The sequence below is a fragment of the Manis javanica genome, chromosome 14 (assembly GCF_040802235.1).
Source record: "Manis javanica isolate MJ-LG chromosome 14, MJ_LKY, whole genome shotgun sequence".
NCBI lineage: Eukaryota > Metazoa > Chordata > Mammalia > Pholidota > Manidae > Manis > Manis javanica.
Genome location: NC_133169.1, coordinates 83,530,743 through 83,554,357, shown reverse-complemented (window position 1 = coordinate 83,554,357; position 23,615 = coordinate 83,530,743). Strand labels below are relative to the sequence as shown.

General features: G+C 36.2%; 1 protein-coding gene across 1 annotated transcript; it reads right to left on the bottom strand.

Moving 5' to 3' along the window:
- Positions 1-45: 45 nt before the first annotated feature.
- On the bottom strand, positions 46-15,895 carry FBXL21P (F-box and leucine rich repeat protein 21). The gene is made up of 4 exons (XM_073221666.1): positions 15,765-15,895; positions 9,732-10,085; positions 6,056-6,221; positions 46-5,726 (listed from the first exon to the last, which is right to left on the bottom strand). The coding sequence occupies exons 2-4, from the start codon at positions 10,026-10,028 to the stop codon at positions 5,092-5,094; spliced, it is 1,098 nt and encodes a 365-aa protein (XP_073077767.1). The 5' UTR covers positions 10,029-10,085; positions 15,765-15,895; the 3' UTR covers positions 46-5,091.
- Positions 15,896-23,615: the final 7,720 nt, after the last annotated feature.

The window sequence follows — 23,615 nt, the reverse complement described above, 5'->3', positions numbered from 1 at the left end:
CCTTGCCACTTTGATGTTTGATTGTCAACTAATTTCTCAGGACTCTCTGAGAGTCCTGAGGTTTGCACTGATTATATAGATCACCTATGGGATCTGAGATTTTTTTTTTTGAAGATTTCTCAGTCCTGAATACATAGGATATATACACATATGAACTCAAGCTGGTATAGACTGCATTTGGACACTTCTAAACCTAGCTATCATTCTGCTTGAAAATGAACAGTCTAATGTTTTTATGTCACAAGAATAGAGTGCTGTACAGTGCTAGACATATACACACGTACTTAATAAACAGTAACTGAGTAAACTGGAGCCTTCTTTTGAGTGAAGATCGTAAAGAATTTCAGCAATATCCTTAGAGATGTCAAACTGGTTAGAGGGTGTGCTGCTTGGATGGATAAGACAGAATTTGCTGTTCTTACATGTACACACTTTCCCACATTCTATATGAGTGGTAGATTTTCTAGGTAATGGATGATGGCAATTCAAGAAAATATGTAATAACCTTGATTTCAGTGAGACTGAATACAACGAGTACTAGAAAGAGAAAGAAGTCTGTCTTAACCTGAAGTATCTTGTGGAAACACTTCAGGCAGCCTCATCTAGTTACATGCATATCCGAGCTCCTCATTCTACGTATCATCGTTTATATATATTATTCTTTCCTAGTTATGCTGACAATAGGTACTAAGGGGACATAAGACCATACAAACGTTCAAAGGACCAGAAATAAATGATGGCTCCCTAGATTTTAACTAGTCAGTTAAATGAGGAAGCTGAACTCATCATTCTGGAAACTCTTCATGAATTTTTGCTTAAATCCTCTTGGTATACAGAAAACTCCAGCAGAACAATTCCATTCTTAGTGTAGATTAGTTAGTAGAAAATGTAATTAGCTGAATTTATTATTGGGGAGGCATCTATATTTGTATGCCAGGACATACAATGCTAGGAGAATGTTCATGACATCACTTACACGTCACAGCAAAACCTAGAACAACTCCAGTACCCACAACAGTGCAGTGGACAAATAACTTGTGTTTTAAGCACAGAATAGAATATTACAAAGAAGTCATAATAAATGAACCTTAGCTAAATATAGAAAAATGGATGAATCATAGCAATATAATTTTGCAAAAAAAGTCTAAAAGATCACATGTCATATATCACATATTATATCATTATACTCTTTTTAGAAAGTAAAACCAATTAAAACCAAAACATAATTTTTAGGAACACATATATTTGGTGAGAGTACATAAAAAGGAAACCAACCAAATAATGAACACTAGTTATCAGGGCTAGATAGGGAAAGACTACACAGAGAAATTTAAGTTACTATCAATGCTAGAGTTTTACAGTTGGGAGATAATTTCATGGGTATTTATTATTATGGATAATATATTATAGAGGTAACAGGACTTGCAAGAGGGTATCCCAGAAAAAGAAAGAATGAATGATGACTCTTAGATAGAGTCTATACAACACAATTACCCTTTCTTACAACAAGTTAAATATTATTTTCTACTGTGTCATAACATCTAATACAATGTTAGCAAATTAATAATTTTCGGTTGAAAAAAAGAAAATTATAGCACTGTCTCGTTTTATCTTCTACCTTTACCTTATTCACCCCCTCAGTGCCAAATAACTTTAAGTTGTTTTCAGAAATTAAATTCATTTTCAAAGGAAAAAGGCAGTGCTCCTACTGAGAATGCAAAAAAAGAAAACGGGCACACAGATTTTAAAAGCAGTTTTTAAAGGGGCTCTAAAATGTTTGAACAATGAAATATATGCTTTGCCTTCTAAATAATCAACGTTAAGAAACTGGTTTAAAAAAACCAGATTCATTACCTGGAACGGAGAACTTCCCCAAGGTAGACCAAGAACATTGCCTTCTAGAAGCCTAGCATTCCACAAGCACTCTCATAATCTGTTGAATGGAAACGCAAACTTTAGACTAAAGGACTGCTTTCTAAGGAAAAACAAGAGTACAGCGCCCTCTGGTGCATTGTATCAGAGGGTTTTGATTTTTTTTTTTATTTCCTTTTCTTTAAGGTTTTAGGGTCCACATGTTCAACTTACAGTATTGTAAATGTTCCAATGATTGAGAAATAATAGTACAATTATAATAGTATGATTATAATCTATCATAAAATAATATTATGATTATAATATATACTTAAAAGTTATGTCAGGTTTTAGGTTCAATGACTAAATTAATTAGGGAAATAAATCAATTATTATTTAGAAAAGATTTTTCGTTTTCTTCAGGAAAATAATTTAATGGGAGAACAAGTGGCCAATTTAAGAAGCCAAGCCATAGAAGAATTCTTATATCCTTATACAACATTGATCACATTTAGTGGCATAACTTTACAATCTGCCTATCTTCCGGATATTTAGTACAATACAAATGAGAGTAAGGCTCATAAGGAAGGAAAAACAAAACTTTGAGATTCCTACTTTTGTGCCTCTTCAGTACAACCTACAACAGAACCTTTTCATTCATTTTCTCCATTTATTTTTTGCCCACGAAATTATCCTTTTCCAAAACGCTCTAACAAATGCAAAGAAATATTTTTAACATGGACAAATTTGCTTACAGAACTAAAGTGTTTTTCAAAGGCTAAAGCTTGAAATCCATCTAATATCAAATTCATTCATTCATCTATAATCCTCTAACCTTAAGTAAACAGTGCTTTTCATTGTCTTCCAAAGTAAATGGAGACATTTTCATTGATTAATCATCAAAAATATGCTGTATTTTCTTGTCTTGTTTTGGCTCTCCTAAAAATGTTTGCTTTTCGGTTTGTCAACTCAGTAAGTCAAACAAACCATGGTCATTTAATTGAGCTCAACAGTTAGGTTTTACTCTGTCGATTAGGAAGATAGGCAGATTGTCACTATAGTGCTGAGTTCACTAGGTTTTACTCCTGGGTCACTGAAGACCAGTTAGAGGAGCAATTTCTCACGTGATATAAAAAAGGCCACTGGTACTCATTGTATCTGCATGCTAGTAGGCTACAGGGAGAGACTCCCCCTTGAGCTCTCTCCTCCCGTCTGTTTTGCTTCTTTACACTCCAGTGCAAACACCACTGGCACTGTCACCTTACCATTCAGGTACGTATACGCCCACCTCCCTACTCCACTGTATCATGTTCAAGTAATGCCAGGTGAGAGCAGGTTTATCTCTTCAGTATTTCCACCGTTACTCTGCTCTCCAGACAGCCTAATCCCCCCAATCTCAGTTAGGCCATTTCCTTTGTTTGTCCTGTTTTACTAATCAGACTTTAAGTTCCCTATGATATACTGCTTCTGCACTCCCCTCAAATCTTAAGGTCATAAATTATATGATTTGCAATAGTAATAACTGTCTTTAAGGAAATGGTTTTTTATTTTAGCCAGCATATCAGCTCCACCAGCATGTATTGAGTTAGTACACATCAGGGTACATTAGTTAATGTACATTAGTACCCACCCTGTTCTGATAGTTTCATACTCAAAAGTGAGTAAGATGAGATGCCTGTTTTTACGGAACTCACCGTGAGAAAGACTGTGGTGCAGTGGTGAGAATGTATGTACAAGTGCAGTCTCTAAATAAAGGGATATAAAATATACTATTTTTAAAAATGATCACTTACAAATCACCATGTATTCTAATTCCTTTAATAGAAATTAGTTTAAAAATATTTAAAATGTATTTAGTGTTTTAGAAATATATTTTTAAAATGAAATTTCTTGACTAGAGATACTCAAAACTGGAAAATAATGAACATATCTCTAACTTTTTTTTAGTCTGTTTTTGCAGAAGGAAATTTAAGATATTGGAAGGGAGGACTTACGGGAACAAGTGTGAAAAAGAGAGTACTTAAGTAATATTTATTGAGTGCCTACTGTGTGCTGAATATTATGCTAGGTGCTAGGGATACAACAATGAGCAGAACCAAACAGTCATCTTGCATGGATGGAGCGTACAGTGCACGTAATAAGCAGATAATCATTCAAGTAAATTACAAATTACAAACTAAGTCACGGGGTGCTGAGGGTCACAGAGGCTCCCCTGAGACAATGACATCTAAGAGAAAGAGCTGAGGGAGCAAAGAGAGTGATCTAAGTAGAAAGAAGAATGTGTACACATGTCCTGGGACTAGAGGGTGCACGGCTGTCCTAAGGACCTGAAGGACATGGAGCAGAAGGGCAAGGGGCAGCTTGGTTGAAAATGAGGCAGTGAAGCAGGGAGAAGCCAGACCACGGAGAGTCTTGTAGGTCATCTTAAGGACATATCTTCCTCCTAATAGTAATACATAGCCACTAAAGAGTTTTGTATGAGTTAAACTGTATGATCATTTCTGCAAAGCATTGTTCCAGGTACATAGTAGTAAGTTAGTTAATGCTGATTCCTTCCCAAACACACTCAGGAAAATTTACTATTTATCTAAGTAGTATATTCAATCCATTAGCAGCCATTGTATCTTATAATTGAATTAGCATTATTTAATTTTAATCTAATGGCCACTTTCTCCCAAGTTAATAAAGTAGAATTCAGAGTGCATTAGAAATTATAAGTTGTTTACTGAATCATAATGATCTTACATCGTGCTAAAAATTAAGTACATTTAAGTCAGCCTCTGTATCTATATTTTGATTTTAATATTTTTAGTACTTGTTATTTTATAAAATATATTAATACCAAGGTGAAACAGAAGCATATAAAGCAACATAAAGTTTTAAATGTCATAATTTATGGACTTCAAAGCTCAATATCATAAATTTATTTAAGCAAGCTAAAATACGCCTTCAAGGAAGGCTCCTTTAAGGAGCTCATCTAGAAAGCACCCGCCAGTTTTTAGCTTATCAACTATCTAATCCACAGTACAGTGTCTGTGTCTACGGGAGATTTCTGGCTTTTCAAATTTCTCACTTTTTCAAATGTTTCTGCTACAATCCCTTAAGACAGTTTGCAAATAATAAAATATTTTACCTGGAATATTTTGGCAATGCATCTTAAAATTTACATTTGCATAGCCAGAAAGAAGTTATCTTCACTGATTTTTTTTTTAAAACTTAAGGATCTTCGGTGGCCAATTATCAGACAGGCATGACGTCAAGGAACCATATGCTTCCCAGGTATTTGGAGACTTCCGTGTGAATTCCTTCTAGGGTAAAATCATCAGGGATCAAAACTTCCTCCATCACAGAGAGCTGGGTTAGCCTTTTCCCACACAATCCCACAAGCTCAGTGAATGCTCTGCAGCTGGCTTCACACTCACTGAGGCCCACGGCTGTTAAGGTTGTGCAGTGTTCGCCAATACGAGTAAGTTCATCAAGAGTCTGAAGACCATCAGCACATGCCACTGACTCAACGAATCGCTGACCAGTGAGGCTTATCCGTCCTAGAACTGCTTTGCTTACTGAACGGCCAAAATAAAGGTGAGTAACAGGGGTTTCTTCTCTGAAGAATGTTTCAAATTCCTCTTCATATAAAAAGAAGTACATAACAACATTAACTCCAGGGGAGTGTTTAATAAGTGCATCCCAACTTGGTTTTTTAATAGAGTGAAATTCAATTTGTCCAGGATTTTCACTCACAACATCAATTTGAAGATGCTCAAGGTTAACATGAGTCTCACTTGAAAGTGCTAGGAGAAGCTCATCACTTAGAATGTAATAATTCAATGCCAGTTCTCTAAGGCCTTGACAATGGTCAGCTACACAAAGGATTCCTGCAGGAAAGGGGGGATAAAGTCTTAAGAACAAAGAATCATATTGATACTAACATGACATCTTATAAATTTAAATTTGATATTAGTCATTCATTATTTGCTCAGGTATCTAATGATTTCTGAGAAGATGGATGAGACAGACATACATACATAAAATACTCTTGGGAGAAGCAATTTAAACTATATCTACCTTGCAAATTAAAAATTCTTTTGAAAAAAGATTCCTTTAATAAATCGTGTTTCATAAGCATGCAGTTTTCAATATGAAATTGCTCTGTTACTATTATTATAACAACAAGCATCATACAAGCTTAAAATGTATAACCTACCATCAGATGAAACATGAGGACAGCTACTCATTTTTAGAAGTCTTAGCGTGTCACTATTATTGGATACAAGAATCTTCAATGAAGGATCATCCATTGGTGTGTCTTCAATTTTGACGGAAGATTTTGAGTTGACAAAAACAAGTGTAAGTGCTGACACAAAATGAGACTTGCACAGCAATAAGAAAAAAAATTATGAAAACATTATTTAAGAATCCACAGCTTCAATAAATTCATTAAAACTATATCAATATATGCTAACAATAACATAGTAAAGCATTCAACATACTACTGTTTTTTACAGTACCATTAGTCAGTAGAAGACATTTTTATAACAAAGTATACTTTTATACTTTCATAATTGATAAATGGAATGGTGAGAAAGGAAGACATTTCAAAGATTTCATATCTTTGAATTATGATTTTAACATATCTTCTAATTATTTTTAATCTTAATGATTTGCTTTTTAATATTAAAGGGATAGAATTCTATTATTTCCTAGAACAGGGGTTGGTAAATTATGGTCTGGAAGCCCAAATCCAGCCTATAGTCTATTATTATATGTTAAGATGGAGTTAAGAATGGCTTTTACATTTTTAAATGGTTGAAAAAAAATTTAAAGAGTAGTATTTTTGTGATATGTGAGAATTATATGAAACTCTTTCAAGTGTCCATAATTAAACTTGAATTGGAACACAACCAAGCTCCTTCATTTTCATATTGTCTGTCTGCTTTCATACTACAACACTAAAGTTGAGTACTTGCAGGAGAATCACAGCCCATAAAGCCTAAAATATTTACCATCTGGACCTTTTCAACCCAGGCCATTGAAGAAACAGAATCTTTATCTGTTCCATTCAGTGCTGTATTTCCAGCACCTAAAATAGTATCTGGCACACAGTAGGAGGTCAGCAAATATTTGTTGATGAACAGACAAGTAATAAATGATGACATATTTTTCAATGACATGTTTTTTGCCAGCAAATTATCTGAAGATAAGTTTTGAAAACTATGTTTGAAGATTGACCAACTAAAGCTTATTTAGTTTGACCCTAGAATGGGTACAATTTCACAAGTTTTCAGATCCAGCATTTTTTTGTCAACAGAGAAAAAGTTGGATCCATGCATGATCATTTTTTCTTTTTCAAAATCAATTTGAATTCTACCAATGGGTCTTACCATCCCTATCAGAATGACCAAACTTGCTATAAATCTAAATTCACTTCTAAGAAAATGTACTGCTTTATATTCATTGTAAACTGATTCACACAAAATTTTAAACAGTGAACTACTAGAATTTTTTCCTAAATTTCATGGTGCCAAAATTATTTGAAAAATATAAACATATCACTCTTTTTCCTTATGAAATATAAGGTTTATTTTCCCTTTAATCAACTCTCAATGGACTCTTTTAGTCCTGAAGGACACATTTAAGCATTAGAGTACATATTTAACTATAGTAACAATGTAATAATTTAGCACCTTTTATGCCTAGCAAAATTCTGTACTTCCATTTTATTTTTCCTCAATTTAAAATTGAAAAAACAGGCTCAGAGATATCCACAACTCTTGCCAGACACAGAACTCATTTTACTGTGGAGACAGAGCTTAAAATGAAACCTGCTAACTGCTGGTGGTGTCTCACTCTGGTGACCGCATCAGCTAACCTGCAATCTGGCCCTGAAAGCTGATGTGCAATATTCAAGGCAGCTTAGAATATAAGAATTTCAGGCTAACCTGATTCCGTCATTCATAAAGAAGGAAATAACGATTTAGAAGTAGTAGGTTTTCATCTATTATTTGTATTACTCTACTACCCAAATGACCCATTTTTTTTCCAGCATATCTCTTAAAAAAGATAAACAGGCTAGCAGAAATGCTTCCTAAAAGAGAGCCATGACCTAGTTGATGAGAGAGAAGACGCTCCTTTTCCTCTATCATTTTCTACAGAAAGGTCTCTACTAGCCAGTTTTAGTGACAACCATAATCTAGTGTTTATTATATTTCAGGTACTACTCTAACTCTGCAGTTATAAAGGTAAATATACAAGATAAAACCCCTGCTTCCAAGGAGCTTATGTTCTGGTCTGGGAAGAAAAGAATAAACATGTTAAATAAATAAGGTAGTTTCAAGTACTAATGAGTGATATAAAGAAAGTATTGTTATATAGTAGAAAGTAACTGGAGGAGGTGGTGCTATTTAAGCAAAAATAGTCAAGGAAGCCCTGTCTAAGGGGATGGCATTCAAGTTGAAGCAGTGAAGAGAAGACAGTTACTAGTTTCTGCAGCAGAGACTGCTGGTTGCGCTTACCCTTTCTTCTTTGGTAGTCTAGCCCCAGTGTTTAGCTGGGCACATCACCACCCCATTAAAAGACTTTTTCCTAGTCTTGCGGGAATCTGGTGTGGCCACCAAGCTAAGCTCTGACGAATGAGACAGAAACAGAAGCATTAGGTGGTGCTTAGGGTTAGTCTCCCTGAAAAGGGGAGGGCATACCCTTCTTCATCCGCTTCTTACATCCAGCTGGCCAGATCAGGATGTGGCGGCTGGGGCTCAGAAAGCCATCTTGCACAACGAAGATGAAGAAAACACCTTGGAGAAAATGGAGTGTCTGGAAGGAGCTTGGGTTCCTAACAACTTTATACCAGCTATGGTCTGCCTCATGTGTGCATTACTTTAATGTAAGAGAAGTAAGCTTCAATCATGTTTTTTAAGCCACTATTTTGGAATTTCGATTACATAGATACAAACATAATCCAAACTAGTACATTTCATTTAGTTAAATATTACATTGTTCCACCTCCAATGGAAAGGCTATAGAATTACATGAAAAACATTCACTTTTGGCCCTACACACTCTATATTCAAAGAAACTAATAAGTAAACTGAGACACTTCAAAATCCTACATATAACATCTACATTTTATATTAATGACATCTACTGTGGAATGAAACCATGCATAAGCTATTTCAGCAAAAAGTAAGTGCTAGTCAACAGAAAACTGCTTTAAATAATTCTTAGAATACAAGTAGGAGTTTGTTTTTTGTTTAGGAAAAGAACCCTTTTGTGTAATTTGCCAATATTTAAGAATTTTAGTATATCTCACGAAAAAGCCTAGTGTCTTTACCTTGGACAGATTCATAAAACTTTGCTTCGTCGTTGAAATCAAGCCCAAAGTCCGGATAGAACAATTTACCAGCTGAGAAAGTATATCACAGGCTGTTTCTGCTGATTCAGTACTACTATCAACCTATAAAGACCATTTTAATCTTAATTTCCTGAAGGTAACTTACCAGAAAGTTACTGGCAGTATAATGATTTATAGAATTGTAAACTGTATTTATCCCTTCAAGCTATAAAACAAATTAGCATTTTCTCCTTTATACAAAATGTCTGAGATAAAACGTGAGGAGAGATGATGACAAGTAACTAAGTGCTCCCTACTTACAAACCCTTGACAATTATTTGAATTTTAATAATAGCACCAAATGAAGGAAAGTGAAGTGTAAATTATATGATTATATATAGCGCAAGTTCTACATCTTAATCTATGCAAATACTTACAAATCTGGATAAAAATTCTGCAAAATTCAAGGACTGCTTCAATATAAGGATCTAGATATAAAAAAATGTGTTCACAATGTATGTCGCTGTTTCTATTTAATGCTTATTTTCCTCACCTTAAAGCTGACATACTGGAGATGGGCAGCATGCTTTTCAATGATCTGCTGAATGAGACTGGGATGAGTGGACTTAAAATACGAAGTAGCTGACGGGTTCAGTTCGAATTCAAACTTTCTCCAAAGGTCAGGAATAGGAAAAACTTCATTCCATCTCTTACATACAGAAGATGCCCGGGCCCGATCTACTAAAGGAAGATACTGGAAAATGCATAATGCTACATGTGAGGGAAACTCCCCCAGTCTAGAACAGGGGACGTCTGAGTCTGGTTGAGAGAAGAATAGAATCCAAGCCATGAAGCTGGTGAAGGCTGGACAGTTTTATCCACGAGAGATAAATTGCTCCTCTTCATTCTATAAACATTAAAAAAGGTGAAGTGAAAAGTTTCCCCATGTTTCCATCATATATTTGTGCTCTAATTGTAAACAAAGACATTAGAAAATAAAAAACAGTTTAATACAATTTTAATAGTAGTCTTCCACTTTCATGCATGACAGGCACTGCTACGGGCTAGGGAAACAGAGATGAAGAAGAGGGAGCCTGTTCTCGAAGAACCATGGCCAAATGGTGAGATACTGACATAAATGTCACTGAGACTGGGACAGCTGCATTGGAAGAATAAGGTAACGGCATGTGACTTGAGTTCGTGAGTGGGAGGGAATGGCTGGGGAGGCTTCCAGCAGAAAATGGCCCAGGAAGGAGTGAGTCTATGTAGCCAGTTTATTCCACGTCAGCTATTGTGTTTTCACTGTCTCCTACAGAGAAGACACATCACACTGCAATTGTGCTAAAAACTTTTGAAGAGTATGGGAGACAGTAAATCATAATTAAGAGCATAGGCTGGATAAGCCCCAGCTGGGCCATTCACTAACCATGTGATCTTGTTCAAGCACATTCATTTGAGCCTCAGTTTCCTCATCTGAAAAGCAGGGAGCACAGCAGTACCTCTCTCATAAGGTTGTTGTAGGGGTTCAAGTACCTTAAGTGCGAGCACACAGTAAGTGCTCAACAAATGTGGCAGTGGTTGTTATACTAAATTGTCCAATGCATTTTTCTCAACTAATTTCATTACTTAAGTCGAAGTACAATTCTAACAAAAAGTCAAATAATCTGTGACGATTTTCAGATGGCACCCAGGGCACAGGAGCTCTAGAGAAGCTGGACATGGCAGACAGCGTCTGTGTAAGCAATATACCTGACCCTCACCAGCCAAGGAAAAAGAGCAAAGGAATAAGCATTCTTACCCAACAAAAAGAAATGATGAATCTCCAGGTATTAGTCAACTTGAGATACAACCAAATTCCAACAAATTTCCGGTCCAGCTATAACCAAGTATATAGGGTTACCTTGTCATGTATTTTATGTAAGAATCCAAAGTATTTTTAAGTATACAATTATTTGAGAGGCAAAATAATGGTAAGAGTGGTTCTGAACTTCAACTTGGACTACTTAGCCCTCTCTTCAACCTTCAATGTTAGAAATGTATCTACAGAAGATTCAGTGTCATAATTGAAACATGCCCTTCAAATCTAATGTAATATTTATTTAATAATTTATTTAATATGTACACATTTCTGTCTTGTGAGTCACTCTAATTTGAAACATTTCTTAACCACAACATATTTGAGTTGGAACCCAGAATAAGGACTGACCTAAACAGTCACTGAACAAAATGAAAGATTGTATTTAAAGTTTGGAAAACAAAAATGGAGAACAAAAATCACTGCAAGGCTGTATCTCAAGCATATCTCAAGCTTCAAAAGATCCACTACAATTTTAGTCTGATTCAACCAGTTACATGCATACCTGAGCGTAAGTCCAGCAATACAATATAGACTGTATGAAGCTGCTGACATCAGTAATTCAAACATCTTCAAAATATGTTATTTTCAAAGGGCCCAAGTAAGGTAGGGGAATGAATACTAGATCCTGAACTCTGATGTAGAGCACATTTATTCACATTTTGCTTTTAAGTGTTTTGTTTAGTAGCCTACAGAATGGATAATTAAAATTTCTAAATTATTACAAAAAAAGTTACCCCTAATATAATTCCTCACTAGAAAAGGAGTGAAGCCAAAAATAAAGCAATGATTCCATTCAAATGGCAGGTTAGGAAACTGCCTTGTAGTTCTAAACAAAGGAACTGTGCTATATATTACATCTGACTGTATGTGACATAAACTGATTTTAAAACTGTTTAGTAAAAAATTAAAATGCCAATCACTGATAGAATCACCATAACCAACAAATATGTGAATATCAATAACCCTATTAAAAACAACATTTTAATATTTTTCTATGTGTGCATTAACTTTCAGAGCATAAAACTCATCTACAAATCATAATTTTATATAATTTCATAGCCATGAACATCAGTAAAATATACTTTAGAATGCAAGTCAAACTGACCTTTACTAGCTTGAAAACCTTGATATGTAAAAATTCTAACCTAAACAAATATGATCATTTAAAATAATTGATCATTTCTTCTTCAAACTATCAATTTTCTTACCTAAATATGGCTTCCAAATTATAGTTCACTCTCAACAAATGAAAAAACTGCTGCCATGGGATACTCATCAACATCCACTGATTTCACTTCCAAGCTTGGCAAAATACCACAAAAACACATTCATCAGAATGTGTAAATAAAACCCAATAATTTTTATACTTAGGATACTTACAAATCATTGTATTACACTGTTGTGTTTTATCAGAAAATTACTGATTCCCCAACTATTTTTCTACTCAGAAGGAAACCTGTCCATTAAAAGAACAAAAACAAAAAATAACAACATAACCTGGTTAGTGAAAATATTGTAACTTGCCAGAAATTACATTTGAAGTTCTACTAAGATAGAAAACTGTAGCTCTAACAGTCAAAGAGCTCTGAAAATTCACATTTTAATGAACATGTATGGAGAAATATTACAAAAACTTAAGGTAGTCCATGATTACACTTGGTTTGTAGGCTGTATTATTAACCTTTTAGTTTCAATTTTAACAGTGCATAACACCACTACAGTTATAATAAGCAGACATATAACTTACATTATTTATCATTCCCATATGAACATAGTTTGTTTGACTAGTCTGTTAACAGAATATATGCCTTTGTGGTTTAAAATCTTTAATTTATAGTGATGGATGTAACTGATTCATTCATATTCTCTTTGAGGTTCAACCAATTTTAGGCACAGTGACTTGTCCGTTAGGAGCAGTCTATGGACGTGGAACAAAATAGTAATAGGTCTACACGAGGATAAAACTCACTGCCTCAGCATCATGATTAAATGTAAAATAAATATATAAATTCATTCTACTATTGTAAGTCATTTTCAACTACACAGAGGAGGTGGAGAAGGCAACCTATTAATCCACTAAAAACTTCTCTTAAACCTCTACGGCCTGCCAACTGCCAGCTCTCATTTTCTCCGAATCCTGTTCCTAAATTAGAGCTTTGGAGGATAGACAGGGAGAATGTATTTGAGCTCACTACCAACAACTTGATTTTCCCACTGCGACTTGTTGTTATTCAAACCACTATTTCACAAACAATGGCAAGGCTGGGGTTCCTCACTTTACATTCCACAACAGAAGTCCGTCAAAAGGAGCTATCAGGCACACTTTCAGAGGAACATCACAAATAAGAGAAAGACAAATCAAACGACTTCTACTCCTCTCATCAGATAACACACAATTTTATTTACTATAGCAACTTCTCTGCTGAATTATCAATATGACTAATTCTGTGTTTGCAGGCTATTTGTTACGTCAGAGAATACTGCAGTGATCTGGTAAAGATCTGTAAATAGGCAATCACCAAGACCTGTGTAAGAAGATGGTGAGCAAGTACCTATTTCAGATTCAGTTGCTAGTCTTCAGGATCAGAGGAATTACTTCCTTGGTAATTATGGAATTTTGAGGGACAGCAGAAGACAAAACTAGAACATAGGACCCCATCAAATGGTAAGCCATACCTCCAAAAAGGGATGCTGAGCAAGCTTGACAATTATGTTGAGCACAATTCTAGAGTCCTGAACAGGTACGCACTTGGCAAACAATGTAATGATGACTCAAAAGTCCATTTAGTGGTTTCACCAACCACTCTAACCAATTTCCTTTTTTGGTATGTTTACTAATTTGGTGGATCAGGTGACCATGTGAATTGGATCCTCTAAAAGTATTTAAGAAATCTACAACAGTATTCCTGAAGAAAAGATGATCAAAAAAAGACAGATGAAAGACTGAACACTGAAAGTCAATCTGGTGACAGTAGTGGAAGCAACTATGTTCTGGACCATCACTGGATTCTTCCAGATTGAATATACAGAAAGTGCTTTGAAAAGCTTCAAGTTTCAATTGTCACAACACTAGAAATACTGTGTAAATACCACAGGTAACAGAATAAAGATTCAAAACTATCTAAAAGACTGGACAAATTTGTTGGAAGCAACAAGATGAAAATGAACAGAAATAATTACCAAATGCGCTTTATTTAAGCTACTTTCTAAAACAGCACACTGAAAAATCAGATCGCTGTTACCACAGGCAGATGGCCTCTGCTGAGTCTGAAATTCCAGTCTTTGGTACAATGGCAAGGTGTGGCTTAGACAGAAAGCTGAGGATTTGCTCCAAAAGACAGCTTTAAAACACATAGCTTTCTAATAAAAGAGCCAATTACACCAAGGGAAATATTTCTTCCCACTAACTATAACCCAAGCAGAGATCAAAACAGTTATTTTACGGATGTTGTAAAAAATATTTATGTTCTTTGCAGCCCACGGGACCTCTAAGGTGCCTTCTAAATCTAAAAGCTATAATTTTTAAAAATATGAAACTCAATTTACAGTTCCATCAAGATTTCAAGAGGACAAAAGATAAGTATTTATATCACACAAATCTTTCCTAACGCAGCAAATGCAGCTTTTTCGTGTTCATATTTTATCCGTGATTTAGCAATTTTCTACACTCTCAAAAGTCTCTCTGTGCTATTAAGATATCTTTACTTGAAAAAATAAAACATTTCATTTTAGAATAGGTATGTTTGCTTTCAATAACATGAAAACTTAAGTTTTCAAAGTACATGCAGATTCAAAACACCTTCTGGGATGCAAGGAGAGGGTTACACGGAACTTGAATTGGGCAATTGGTCAAAAATCCCTAAGTGAAGGGGGAAAGGAGGCTTCGGGCAGCTGCTTCCCTCTCGCCCTCTCCGCCTCGCCCACCTGACTGGCACAGGAGGGGAGCGGGGCGCCCAGCCAGGTCCTCTCCGAGGCGGCCTTCTGCGACGGGAAGAGGCCCATCTTGGTGGTGCGCACATCAAGGGATGTAACAGTCAATACAAAGGATTCAAGGAAGCATTCAGCAACATTTCTAAGAGAAAATTATAATGTATCCAACGTCGGATTTTGGGAAAAATTTTCTGCGCGTGTGTGTATTCCGAGGACAAGAGCGGCGCACCTTAAAGAGCATAGCTTCTTCCAACTCACTGCAAAGGTCTGGGTGTGCTTTTCTCTTGGACATTTCTCTGCGGCAGATATAACCCCCCCACGAGGTCCCCCCCGTGACCTACAGCACTTCGCAGCGGGGCCAAAGCGACGGCGGGCGGCCGTCGGCACGGCGTTTCCCGGGCTACACGCACCCCGCGGTCCTGGGGCGTGGAGACGCGTACAGCGCTAACAAGGCCCACCATCCGGAGTCAGGGGACCCGGGTCCCGGGCTGGGCCCTGCAGAAAAACCCGCGCGGCGCTAAAACCCGACAGACGGCGCACCCTCGGGGCAACTCCAGGGCCCGGGCCCGGGCCCGGGCGGGAGTGGGGCCGCTCCCCGTGGGGACCCCCGCGCGCCCGCCTCAGGCGGCCCACGGGTCGGGAGCGCCCCCAGCCCCAAATGCCAGGTCACGGCTCCCGGTCCGCGCCCACCACGGCGCCTCTCCGCCCCCGGGACACCGACACTCTGAGGCAGGGCCCGGGCGCCGCCAGTCGAGGCATGCTCCTCGGGACCACCGCACCCGCAGGCGGAAACGCTACCTTTAAACCCGCAAGCGCTGCGCCCGGCGGCGGCAGCAAGACACGCACCCCCGACGGCGCTCCGCGTGGCTGCGCCGGAACTGGTGGCGTCTGGCCGGGCGACCACCCCGGAGCCCGCCCGCATCCCCCAAGCCGCCCCGCCCCGGCCGCGCCCCCGGCCCCCTGGCCACGCCCCCAGGCCCCCACGCATGCGTCCAGCTCCGCTCTCCGCCGGAGGCCCGCGAGCGCCCGCGCCCGCGCCCACCGGCTCAGGGGTCCCGGGGCCGCCCTTTAGGCGGCGTGTGGGAGGGTTTCTGCTTTTTGGTCTTCAACAAATCTGTGTGCCCACCTGCGCCGTAAAACAGACGGCCGGCCAACCAAATGCCAGTGAATTTACAGCTCCAGTTTCTGGAACTTAACCTCCCGGAAAGTGCACCCCTTTATTGGTATACAAATACTTGAAAGGAAGGTTAAAATATCAAAAGTGATGACAGGTCACTGTTAAATATATGTATTTATACATATATACATACATATTGTATATGTACGCACACACACACATACACACACACCTGTGCCACAGCTCATTCCCTGGCATAACCATTGCAATAATTAATTGCGTAACTACAGGCCTTCAATGCATACAGAAAAATGTATACAATGAGAAGTAAGGATTTTATTACTTTTTTCTTATTCCTTAGTTTTTCAAAATCTGAGAGTATATGTAATGCTCTGGAATTTCTTTTTTGTTGATTATATCATGGACATAGTTCCATATTAACACACATAGTTCCTCCTCACAGTTTTTGTTTTTTTACAAACAGCTTTATACCAGTTGAGGTATAATTGACGAAATTAACTGTGCATACTTAAAGTGTACAATTTGATAAGTTTTGACACCCTTGAAACCATCGGTACAATCAGGATAATGAGCACGTGCCTATCTCCCAAATGTTTCCTTAGGCCCTTCTAATTGCTCCTTCAACTCCCCTCCCACCTGCTTTGTGACATGTAGTTTGTATTTTCTTGAAGTTTAACATAAATAAAATCATACAGTATGTACTATTTCTTTATCTAGCTATTTTCACTCAGCATAATTGTATGGGATTCATTCTGTTGTTGCATGTATCACAGTTGATGTCTTTTTATTGCTGAGTACTATTCCATTGTATGACTGTACCACATCTTTATCCATTTACCTGATAACAGACATTCTGGTTATTTGGGGCTATTATAAATAAAGCTGCTATGCACGTGATTGTACACATCTTTATGTGGACATATATCTTCATTTCTCTTGGGTAAATACCTAGGAGTGGAATGGCTCCTTGTATTATATAATAGATATATGTGTACCTTCTAAAAAGGACTGCCAATGTGTTTTCCAAAAAGGCCAGTGTACATTCCCACCAGCAGTGCGTTAGAGCTCCATTTTCTCCACATCTTCACCTACAATTTTTAATCTAAATGGTGTCTGGGGATATCTCAATGCAGTTTTAATTTACATTTCCCTAATGAATAATGCCGAGCATTTTTTCATGTACATGTTTACCATCTATCCATCTTCTTCAGTGAGGTGTCTATTCAAATCTTTTGCCTAAAATTTTAATTGGTTGTTTGTATTCTCATTATTGATTTCGGAAAATTCTATATATTCTAGATATAAATCCTCTATCCAATATATGACTTGTAGCTTTTTCCCAGTCTATGGCTTATCTTTCTACTCTCCTTTGAAGAGCAGAAGTTTTCGTTTTGATAAAGTTCAATTTATCACTTTGTTCTTTTATGGATCATTATGTCAAATCAAAGACATATTCGCTGAAGTCAACTTCACAAAGGTTTTCTCCTATGTGGTTTATAATTTTAGATTTTACATTTAGGCATATGACTCATTTGAGTTAACTTTTGTGTAGGTGCAAGGTATGAACCAAAGTTCACTTTTTTGTATATGCATACCCAATTATCCCATCACTAGCTTTTGAAGAGACTATTATCTTTCTCCACTGCATTGCCTTTGCACCTCTGGAAAATCAATTGTTTATGTCTATTTTTAGATTCTCTATTCTGTTTAATTGATATAGTTGCCCATCTCAATGCCATTATCACACTGTCTTGATTTCTGTAACTTTATAATAATTATTGGCATTAGGTAATTTTAGACATTCAACTTGTTCTTTTTAAAGTTCTTTTGGCTATTCTATATGCTTTGCCTTTCCATATGAATTTTAGAACCATCTTGTCAATATCTATAAAAAAATCTAGCTGATATTTTGCTAGAGATTGCTTTGAACATAGAGATGAATTTGGGAAGAACTGACATCTTAAAAACATTGAGTCTTCAAACCCATGAGCACAATATATCTCTTCATTTATTTAGATCTTCTTTAATTTTGCATAGTAATGTTTGTAGTTTTCATACAGGTGTTGCAAGTATTTTGTCAGGCATATCCATAGATGTTCTTAGATTTTCTTTAATGCTATTGTAAATAGTATTGTTTTTAAATTTTAATTTCTAATTTTTTGTTGCCAGTACATAGGAATACAATTAATTTTTGTATATTAATTTTATATCTTGCAACTTTGCTAAAATCACTTATTAGTTCTAGGAGCTCCCATTGGAATCTGGTACATTCCATTGGATTTTCTATGTAAACAATCATGTTGTGTGTGCATAAGACAGTTTTACTTCTTCCTTTCCAGTATAAATGCTTTTTATTTCTTTTCCTTGCCTAATTGTACCCACAATACAATGTTGAATAATAGTGGTAAGATCAGATAATTCTTGGCTTGTTCCTGACCTTAGGGGGAAAGCATTCAGTCTTTAACCATCTAACCTATAGGCTTCTCATAGATAACCCTTCAGGCTAAGGAAGTTCCCTTCTTCTATTCCTACTTTGTTGAAAGCTTTTTTAAAAAAATGAATAGTGGATGTTAGATTTTGTCAAGTGCTTTTTCTGTATCTATTTAGATGGCCTTCTGGTTCAAATGATGAATTACATATTGTTTTTCAAATATTAAGCCAACCTTGCATTCCTAGGATAAATGTCATTTGTTTATAATTCATTATCTTTTTATCTATTGTTAAATTCAATTTGCTAAACTTTGTTCAGAATTTCTACATCTGTGTTCATGGAGGATATTGGCTTGTAATTTTCTTTTCTTATAATATCCTTGTCAGATTTCTATATCAAATAATACTGGCTTCATAGAAAAGTTACGAAGTACTTCCTCCTCCAGTATATTCTAGAAGAGTTTGTGTAAAAATGATATTATTTATTCATTAAATATTTGGTAGAGTTTACCCATGAACCCATCTGAGCCTGGAGCTTGTCTAGTGGGAAGGTATTTAATCTATAATTCAATTACTTTAGTAGATATAGGACTACTCAGGTCTGTTTTTTTTTTTAACAAGCTTTGAGAGTTTTGTCTTTCACGAAATGTATCCATTTCATCTAAGTTAAATTGATTGACATAATAGAGTTCATAACATTCTGTTATTATCCTTTTAATTTCTGTACTATTTGTAATGATGTCACCTCTCTTATGCCTGATATTAGTAATATTTGTCTACACTCTTTTTTACTGATCAGTCTGACTAAAGGATTATCAATTTTATTGATCTTCTCCAAGAACCAACTTATGGTTTCATTGATTTTCTGAATTGCTTTGTCTCTTTTATATTTCATTGATTTCTGCTCTGATCTTTATTTCCTTTTGTTTACTTTGGGTTTAACTTGATAATCTTTTTCTAGATTCTCAAAGTGGAAGCAGAGGTCATTGATTTGAGACCTTTCTTCTATTCTGATATAGATATTCCCCTAAGTACTTGCTTTAGTGGCACTATTATATATTTTCCTATAAATATTATATGTTTATTAGGAGAATATTATATATATTCTACTACAGATATTCCCCTAAGTACTGCTTTAGTGGCACACCACTGACACCTAAATTCAGGGAGAGTTTATCTACTAAATTCATCTTGAATTCCCTTTACTGTACAGCAGTCTAAAAATTATCTCAGGGCAGTAAAGTTGGGGAGCTCATAGGGTCTCTGATATTTTGTGTTTTGAAAGCTGTTGTTTCATATATTTTGTCCTTCGGGGGGAGGGGTATTTCTACAGAGGGTAAATACAGTCTCTAGTTCTGTCTTGGTTAGAATGAGAGGTCTCCTCTTCATACTTTGTTATGTCTGAATGAGAAATTCCATTTATATGGAAACATCACAATTCCTTTAACTATTATTCTATTGCTGGACATTTAGTTTTTACTGTTATGAAGTATGCTGTGATGATCATTTATTTTGGTGTACCTCTGTTCATATTATTGAAGAATATTCCTAGAAATGGAATTGCTGGTTCAAATACTTTAATTTTGATAGATATGGCAATATCTAAAATAATATTGATCAGATAACTGTGCACAGAATCAGGGCAATAATAATTTCTTTAAAAACAGCATTTCTTGTATAGTGGTTTTTCAGGGAGTGTCACTGTCATGCTTTAAGCAAATAGTGATTCTGGTTGTTGGAATCAGCGTAATCTAGGTTATGCTGCAGTAACAAACAAGTGCAAAGTGCAGTGATTTAACACAACAAAGGTTTATTTCTCAATCATATTACATTCTCTCACAATTTACCTGGGAGCTTTGGTCCCTGTTGTCTTCATTCTGGGACCAAGAATGATAGACCAGTTACTATCTAGAAAATTGTTAGTCTGAGACAGAGGGAAAGAGGGGATGGGAGGAATATATTATTGCATTTTATGCTTCTAACGACATGTCAATTTCATTCTCCTTTCACTGACTAAAACTAGTCAAAATGGTCATATCTAACTCTAAGTAGGTGAGATGATACAATCCTATCACATGTCTGAAGGAAGAAACCTGGAAAGTTTGAAACAGCCATAATGACTGTCACATAAATAAAATTATGTGATGGAAATCTCACCAAGAATATTTTCAAGCATAAAAATGTGTCTCAACTTTTTGTGGTTACAAAATTCAGAGATAGAGAGAGTCCCCAAGACTGCAGTCACTTCATATACTAACTGCAGATATCAGAGATCCTGAAGACTATCCTGCTTCTGATACCACTTATATGTTTGGGGGTTGCCAAGACCACCCCCAGATTGTTAATTCACTATAGGATTCACGGAATTCATTGAAAGCTGTTATACTCATGGTTATAACTTATTACAATGAAAGGATGCAGATTAAAGTCCTCCAAGGCAAGAGATGCCTGGGACAGAATCTAGGAGAGTTCCACATTTGAGCTACCAGTGTCCTATCCTAGTGGAGTCCTGGACAATAGTGTATGACAATATGCATGCAGTATTGTCAACCAGGGAAACTCACCCAAGCTTTGGTGTCCAGAGTTTTAATTGGTGCTTGGTCACAAAGACATGATTGACTGCCTGTGTGGTTGATCTGTAGTCTCTGCCCTTCCAGAGGTTGAGATGATACCACATGGCCCAAAGCCTTCACCACAAATCATGTCGTTAGTCTTTTTGGTGTGGCCCAAATTCCCATAAACAAAGACACTCTTACCAGGCAGAACGTTCCAAGGACTTAGTGATCACATCAAAGACCAGACCTGTCTTTGGGCAAGGATAATTCTTTACTACACAGGGATTAAATCATATTTGATTCAACCTCATTTCAGAACTCTACAATGAAACTGTCTATGTATCCTATTGGAAAGAAAAATACGTTTGCATTTTTCTAAAAATACAATTGTATTAGCCATATTTGCTACCTAATAAAAAGTATTTTTTGGCAGTGTGATAGGAAAAAACAATGCCATATGTGACTTAATGTATTAACTGCCCACTTCCCAAAGAAATATTTAGGTACATTTCCCACTTTTTCCTCTTGCACATTGCCTAACACATTACCTAAATAAAAAGACTCTCTAACATTTCCTTTGTTGTAGTGTGTCCCAATTGAACTTTACAATAAATTTGATTATGCTTTGAAGAACTATCCTGTCTTCCTTTTAAGAATTTTTTAGTATTTAAAAAGATATGTAATTTCTTTTCTAAATAAGTTAAGATTATTTGCCTCTTAAGAGATTTTTGAGATTCAGCTTTCACTTCATATTTCTTTAGGTTAAGTTTCTCCATATGGAGACCCCAAAAAGAGGGCAATTATGAAATAAGCATTTCTAAATGGGTCAGGGTTAGTCATCACTGACAACACTGACTCAAATCCATTACCCTATTTTGAAGAATGAATAAAATCAAGGGGATTGTGTGGAGCTCACGATTTCATTAACACTGTGATCTATCTGTGGGATGCTCAAAATTTCATTAACACCATGTTCTATCTGGTATAAGGAAACCTTGTTTTACCACGTCATGGATCTGAACTTATCATTTCTTAAAACAGAGAAGAGAAATGATTTTTAACCTGTTCCTATTCACTAATGTTTGTCTAATAAAGCATTTACAATACAAAGTTTTAAAAATAAAATGGAACATTGAATTACGTTTTCCAGCTTTGTAGATTACCTGGTTTTAAAAGCTGTAACTCAAACACAATTGTATGTAAACATGCTTTACAACGAAGCAAATTTATTGCCATGTTTACATATTTCATAGAAAAATGCTTTGTGAATCTAGAGATAATTTTCTGCAGTCATTTTATTTGTGAAAGGCAAAATCTGTATATTAATTTGATTGTCAGTATAAATCTGGGTCATTGAGAGAAACAGGGTCAGTCATTCCAAATAATTTTTAAGAAGTAGGTCATGTTTTAAAGCTGTCTGGTGACCTGCCATTTTTAATGGCATTTCAAAAAGCAGTCATTAGCAAAAATGAAAAGGTCTTAGTTTTTTGAACTAAGGAAAATTTTAACACAAATATTTTTCTTAAAAAGAACATTAAACTCTCTCAAGGTACTAAACCGAAATTTCCTTGTTTATGGCAAGCTTCCTGTGTTAACTCAAAATTTTTTAAAAATAACGTATCTACATTGAAAATTAAGTACACAGTAGTTTAATTTGACTTACTGATTTAGAAAGAAAATGATCTCAAGTGGGCTTTTGAAAAATGATTGTTATTCACTAACATAAGGAATATACTATATTGCCAGTCAATTACAGTGAGATCATAAAGTAGATAATTATTAAGGAAATAGAAAAAATACTATAATATTTAATGAAAGCAATATTTAAAATGCCACAGCACAGCAAAAGACTGCCAGCAAACACACCAAATACCCAAGCAGAAATAGGGTAGCTCTTTCTTACCAAGTTATTAAGGAGACACTAAAAAAATAGGCTCACAAATCTGAACAATATTTGCCAATTAATGATGATGGTAACCAACCCAGGACATAACAGCGCAAAAGAACAAACTGAGCCACAACTCATGTGTACAACACAGGTAGGTGCTCACAACAATAATATTCACTATTGCTCACATTGCTGCTGAACACACATACACCTACCACTCTTAGATAGCGGTGTTTATTAAAGCTATTGCAACAGTAAAAATTATAACAGAGCACAGCATGTCTGATTTTTTACTTTTCCCTATATGGACTCCCATTGTTGACTAAAATGCAAAAGCTCAACATTTATAGAGTTACGTCTTCAAGTTTTTCATATGAATATTCTTATTTGCGCTTTATAAAAATGGAGTGTCATATGCGAAGCACGTGCAAATAAACATCTAAGTGAAACCACTTTCCTGGCCACATACATATCCAGCACTTGGCATGGTGTGGGCTCCCAGATGAACTTTGAGGATAAGCCCAATCATGAGGATGCACAAAACTTTGGGTTTAGGGGGAATGATTTTCTTCCAAGAGGGAACAGATCTCAAGTGTGAAAGCTGGAGCTACTTTCTACCCACAGTGATGATTTACAGC

Bases quoted from the DNA above. Each gene is read 5' to 3' on its own strand.
- FBXL21P (XM_073221666.1), bottom strand. From the start codon at position 10,028: ATGGCTTGGATTCTATTCTTCTCTCAACCAGACTCAGACGTCCCCTGT. The intron at 6,222-9,731 runs GTGAGGAAAATA...TTGCTGTGCAAG, and splicing joins TCCAGTATGTCAGCTTTAAG to TCTCATTTTGTGTCAGCACT. The intron at 5,727-6,055 runs GTAGGTTATACA...CCTTTCCTGCAG, and splicing joins TCCTCATGTTTCATCTGATG to GAATCCTTTGTGTAGCTGAC.